At 40.3% G+C, this 6347-nt stretch overlaps 1 protein-coding gene across 7 annotated transcripts in view; it reads left to right on the forward strand.

The window, feature by feature from the left end:
* The window catches only part of TBC1D5 (TBC1 domain family member 5), a 519218-nt gene that overhangs the window by 406639 nt on the left and 106232 nt on the right, over positions 1 to 6347 (forward strand). For all 7 annotated transcript variants that reach the window (XM_014517945.2, XM_014517952.2, XM_025198935.1 and 4 more), the window contains one exon: positions 2006 to 2112. In XM_014517945.2, the coding sequence (XP_014373431.1) occupies positions 2006 to 2112 (107 nt within the window). The remainder of the gene's footprint in view (positions 1 to 2005; positions 2113 to 6347) is intronic.

Here is a 6347-nt window from a genome sequence, read left to right on the forward strand (position 1 = left end):
TGTTTCTTGGAGAAGTTTTTGTTGGATTGGGGGGGGGGGGGGATGTTGTTTTTTGGGAGTGGCGGAGTGGGAGAATTGTTTGCTTTTTGTTCATGTTCCAGTGGAGTTGGAGGGGGGGGGGGCCAGTTTGTTTAGATGTTTCAATGAAACACCCTTGATAAAACCTAAGATCACTGTGAATTGTTGTATTTAGAAATATCAATTTTGTTAACTGTTGGGTCTTTATCATAGAAATAAATTAGTTTTTTTTAACATTCTTCAGTATCTAAAAAAGAAAGCACCTTTCACCAAGCTCTGAGAAACTTTTTAAATCCATTTTCAATTACAAAATAGAAGACATTATCATATTGAGACGGGAGCTACTTATTCTAAATATCCATAGCTTATAAAATTATTTTGAATTTACTATCCATTTTCAGTATTTTTATTTGCTTTAATAAAATAAAATGTGTCCTAATCGTAAGTGCTGTGCACGTGTTAAACTTGAAGATGAGAATTTCATCGGTTATATAACATGTAGTACTTGTATTATATTCAGCTGAAAGAACTCTGACCGAGACCATTGTATTGTGTTCATTATACTAGCTTTGTGACTTCAAGGAAGAAAAACAGGTATCTGAGTATGAACAAGAAAAACAAAAGGATAGAAAAAGAACAGGCAGAACAGATAAAGAATGAGTACGATAAGTGAGTGCTTTACAAATGAAAGCAGATGTATGAAATTACAAGCTGTCGGATCAGCAACGGAAATGAAGATGATAAAGTGGTTCCCTGCACAGATTATAATTATTCATTTTGCCCAGTCCTGCATCTTTTCCCCATAATCCTTTTGGGAGGGGGGAGGGGAGAGGTGCAGGAGGAGATGAGGTTTACTCACATTAAAGAAAAAAATTAGACTAGTGAGTCTCCCTTGCCATATAACAATAGTTTATTTTGTCTTTTTATTGGATCAGAGGGATTTTTGTGTGTTCTGCAGGAATATTTTCCCCACTTAGGATTCTGATTAATAAAAAGGATATTTGTTATTACAGCTAAAGTTCTGAAAACTGTAAAGTTTCTTTACAATTTATTTACAATTGGTATTGTTGGAGGCAGTCTGTATATTGCACAGTATAAGCATCATTAATAGGCACTGCTTTGACAGCTGTGGCAGATGGATTGCCTGGATTTAGATGGTGCAAAAGAAATGAAGTAGTTTACATAGACCTGCCTGAAAAGATGTGTATAATAATTGCACTCATAATTAGATTGATTTTTTTTTAAAAAACCCTGACGAGCAAAGAACCATACAATATTCCTGGGTTAGGATGGAAACCTAACACAATCTGTTTATAGCAGGAGACAAACTTCAGACAGAGCAAAACTAAATCTGAACAAGTGACAAAATTCTAGGATGAAAGTTAATGGTGTGCTATAGTTTTAAAAGAATTGGAAAATAAAAAGTGTAAAAACAAAAATGCATTATGATTTCAGGATTTTCTTTAGAGTTCTTAGGCAGAGATGGAGACCAAAGTATTTCATAAACTAATGTTTCTGAGGCCTTACAGAAAAGCATTTCTTAAGAATCATAGTTTATCAGAGGATCACAGGAAAGTAGGGCTGGAAGGGACCTCACAAAGTCAAAAGAATGTAAGAAAGTATTGATAGCTGTTTAATAACAGATTTATGAAAAACATACACGGTATTTCTGGAGAAATTAGTGAGGAAAAGGTGCAAACCCCACTTAAAACAGAAGTAGCTGAAGCTGCCTATTGAAGTCAATGGAATCTTTAGTGTTGATGCCAGCCCAGGATAAAACCTGTACAACACAATGCAGCCTTTTGCTTATATGTTGAGGAATGCTAGATTTGAATGGGACAGTTTTTATTTATTGTGAAGAACAGCTGCTGAAGCTGAGCTGTGATGCATCAGTAAAAACAAAAAACAAAAAAACCCTTAGAAGACCCAAATAATGTGTATATACATATATTTTCCTCATTACCACCACTTCTTTTTTATTTTCTAGTGATCTCAAGTAACTATCAGACCTGTTTGGGACTTCTGATGCATTATCCACCAATTGGAGATGTACATTCACTCATCCTAAGAGCACTCTTTCTTAGAGATCCAAAGGTATTGTACCCATTTCTAAATATTACCAATATAGGAAATAAATATTGAACATGAAACATTCCAAGTGCTGCACAAATTAATGACAAATTGATTGGGGAGCATGTCAAGGAGATGCTTCTGGAGGCTGCCAGATACTTGTTGACGAGGGAGTTCACAAAATTAATCATGGTTTTATGACACTGGAACGTGGGCTTTCCCATTCTTAAAGGCTGCCTTTCTGCCACTGTGCCAAGTAAACTGAACCAGAAAGTCAAGTAACTACTTAACAGAGGTTTCCCTGCCCTTCAGCAATTTATACTTAATATTCTTCACATAAGATCCACACATGAAAATATACTTTGAGGACAGCAATAATCTTTTATTTAAAAAAATAACCTAGTAAATTGTCTGGAAACCATAGCACAACTTCCTAATAGACACTTATATGATAAATTATTAATTCTGAAAAATTGCCATTGTTGAGCACCATAGGCAATCAAGTGAAATAAATCAGATCATTTATTTTTATAAATTTATAAATTACTTTTAAGTAATACTCTCTGCTAAAAATGGAATTCACTCATGGTCTGAAAGTTTCACGTTGGATTTTATTTACACTTTTTAATGTATGATTTTGGATTGCTAATGTTTCTGACAAGTAGATTTACTGATCAATTGTAAACAAAAATATGAACTTCTTGGTGTTTTAGAGCTAAACATATATTTAAAATGTTACAGATAAAGGGTCTGAGATAAAGCTATGGGCGATAATCTTCTCAGCATTCAAATCATTGGCAGATCATAAAAAGTGTGCTGCCAGTTTCAGAATTGCCCTTGAGCAGGTTCCCATCACTAGGCTGCCAATGGATGGTCTAAATTCCCTTGTCCTCGTGATGCAGGTCACATTTGAACAGAAGAATTTCTGCCCTCTCTTCTGCAAAATGTTAAAAGATCCCAACGTTTATTCTTTTATAGATTAAGGGAAAATGTCTGCTTATTTCTGTATCAGTCTTCTTCAGAAATCTTTTACAATTGCTTACCTTTATTCTTTCTGAGCATAAATATTTCTTTCATAATGGGAAGTAAAAACTTAAGAAGGTTTTTAGCATTTGGTTTCAGGATTTTTTTTAAATGTAGTTGGCAGATGGAGGAATCAATCTATGTTTAAGTTTAGGTGCCACCCACCCACAGAAACACGTGCCTGAGTTGCAGCAGTCTGTCAATCCCAGATCAGCCTTGTCAGCCATCTTCAGACCCACAGATAAGACGATCATGAAACAATCACCCTTAACTATAAGGGATTGCTAAAGAAGTTTAGGTGTTTATGCGTAGGTATTCTTTTTGCAGAACAAGTTAGAAGTACCATTTTAGGGAGATATGATGTTTGGATTGGAGAACAGGTACACTAAGCTCTTCAATCTTATCAAACACATGTTCTGTTTTGTAAACTAGTGAGGATATATGTTGGAAATCAGACTAATTTACGATTGAAAATTCTCAGCCTGTATGTCAGTCTAAAATGTTTTCGCATTGTCATACCAACAGATGAAGACAAAAAGGCCTCTGGGAAGAATGTTAGGTGGCTAGTCCTGTTCAGTTGTTTTCTGGTCTCCAACAGACCAGAGTTGACAAATGAAAGCCAAGGTTCACCCACTTTCAGTTACATAAGTTCTTGCAACCTGCTGGACGGAGTTGAAGACATAGACTTCCTTTTTAAAATGATGCCTTAAGAACCTGTTTCTTATTTGCCTCTAGGCCATTTTAAGGACCCTCTTGTACCCCTGAACATCTGTATCAGTACCCATTATGCTCCTGAGAACGGTCTGGACGTATTCCTTAACCTTCAAGCTGCCCTCTCTTTTTCAAAGAAAAAAGGGACTATAAGGCCTTTCATGCAAAAATCCTTAATTGTTTTATCACTTGGATAAAGTTAATTAAAATTGTTACCATTTCTATGTTGCATCTATCTGTGTGACTAGTACTCTGAAAGTTAAAATGCCAAGACTTCCAAGAGAATGAAGAGGCCTAAGAGAGGTTTAACAACCTCTCATTGCTCTTGGTTCAAGACTGCATTAAGGGACCTATGTTAAATTTATGTTCAAATTTGTTTTTGTAATACTAGTTACCTGTTGGAATGAATTGAGGATGTGCACTGTCTTTTAAAGAGAATGCCTTAAGAACTGTTTCTTATTTTCTTTTAGGCCATTTCAAGGGCTGCTTATCAGGGAGCACATGCCAGTTTGATCAAACTTCTCAATGAGTTGGAAAGTTGTCTGTCAACATTGAATTCCACATGCTACTGCTTATGATTGAAAGAGCAAAACTACAAATATATGGTAGAAGCTCTTAAACTTAGGACACTAAAAGTGCCATATTGGGTGAGGCCACAGGTCCATTTAGCCCAGGGGTGGCCAGCCTGCGTCTCTGGAGCCACATGCGGCTCTTCAGAAGTTAACATGCATCTCCTTAAATCTTTGCACAAGCACACGGTGACCAGCTTGTACTGTGTGCTTGTGCAAAGATTCAAGGAGACGCATATTAACTTCTGCAGAGCTGCATGTGGCTCTGGAGCCGTAGATTGGCCACCCCTGATCTAGCCTATTATCTGTTACCTCAGTGGCAGAAAGTAGATACTAAGAAAAATAGAATCTTAGACTCATAGAAAATTAGGTTTCAAAGGGACCTCTGGAGGTCATCTAAACCAGTGGTCCCCAACCTTTTTATGGTAAAGATCACTTTTTGGCACCCCAGGATCTACCGTGCCCCACCGCTTCCCTGGCTTCCACCCTGCTTCGCCCCCTACCCTCCAGACAAGCTGCCCAGGCTCTGACCCCACTCGCCCAGCCCAGCCCAGGCGGCAGGGGGCATGGCTCAGCCCAGCCATGTGCATCCTGCCACTCCCAATCGTGGAACCTTTGACAGACTGAGATTGATTGTCATCAGAGGCACCACAATCGACCAGACTGAGATTGACTGGTTGGTGGCCACTGATCTAATCCAACCCCCTGCTCAAAGCAGGATCATCCCCAACTAGATCATCCCAGCGAAAGCTTTGTCTATCTGGGTTTTGAACTTCTATCACCTCTCTGGGTAACCTGTTCCACTATTTTACTACCCTCCTAGTGAGAAAATTCTTCCTAATATCTAACCTAAAATTCCCTTGCTGCAACTTGATACCCTAATTGACCCTTGTTCTGTCATCTGCCACCACTGAAAACAGTCTAGCTCCATCCTCTTTGGAACCACCCTTCAGGTAGTTGAATCATAGAAGTAGGGTCGGAAGGGACCTTGTAGATCTTCAAGTTTGACCCCGTACCTGGGCAGGAAGAAAAACTGGGCTCAAATGACCCCAGCCAGGTAGGCATCAAGCCTCTTCTTAAAGACCCCCAGGATAGGAGCCAGCACCACTTCCCTTGGAAGTTGGTTCCAGATCCTAGCCACCCTAACTGTGAAGTAGTTCCTATGGATGTCTAATCTGAACCTACTCTCCAACAACTTGTGGCTGTTATTCCTTGTTATCCCAGGGGGCGCTAGGGGAAACAAGGTCTCCCCCAAACCCTTCTGGTCCCTCCTAGTGAGTTTATAGACGGTCACAAGGTCCCCCCTTAGCCTTCTCTTGTGAAGGCTGAACAGGTTCAGGTCCCGTAGCCTCTCAGTGCAGGGTCTGCACTGCTGTCCCTGGATCATGCGGGTGGCCCTCCTCTGGACCCTCTCAATGTTGTCCACATCCCTCTTGAAGTGGGGTGCCCAGAACTGGACACATACTCCAGCTGTGGCCTGACCAGTGTCGCGTAGAGGGGGAGGATCACCTCCTTGGCCCTACTTGAGATGCACCTGTGGATGCACGATAACGTCCGGTTAGTCTTGCTGACCGTGACCTCGCATTGTCGGCCCATGTTCATCTTGGGATCAGTGATGACTCCAGGATCCCTTTCTGCCTCCATGCTGTCAAGAAGGGAGTTTCCCATCTTATAAGTGTGCTGCTGGTTACTACTGCCCAAGTGCAGCACCCTGCACTTGTCAGTGTTGAAACACATCCTGTTTTTGTTAGCCCACCCTTGCAACCTATCCAGGTCTTTCTGCAGTCTTTCCCTCCCTACTAGCGTGCCCACCTCACCCCAAATTTTGGTATCATCAGCAAATTTGAACAGGTTGCTTTTCACCCCATCGTCCAAATCACTGATGAAATTGAACAGTGCAGGCCCAAAGACCGAGCCCTGGGGGACTCCACTGCCCACTTCCCCCCAGGTCGAGGA

This window comes from Alligator sinensis, unplaced genomic scaffold, assembly GCF_000455745.1.
Source record: "Alligator sinensis unplaced genomic scaffold, ASM45574v1 scaffold29_1, whole genome shotgun sequence".
NCBI classification, from domain to species: Eukaryota; Metazoa; Chordata; order Crocodylia; family Alligatoridae; genus Alligator; species Alligator sinensis.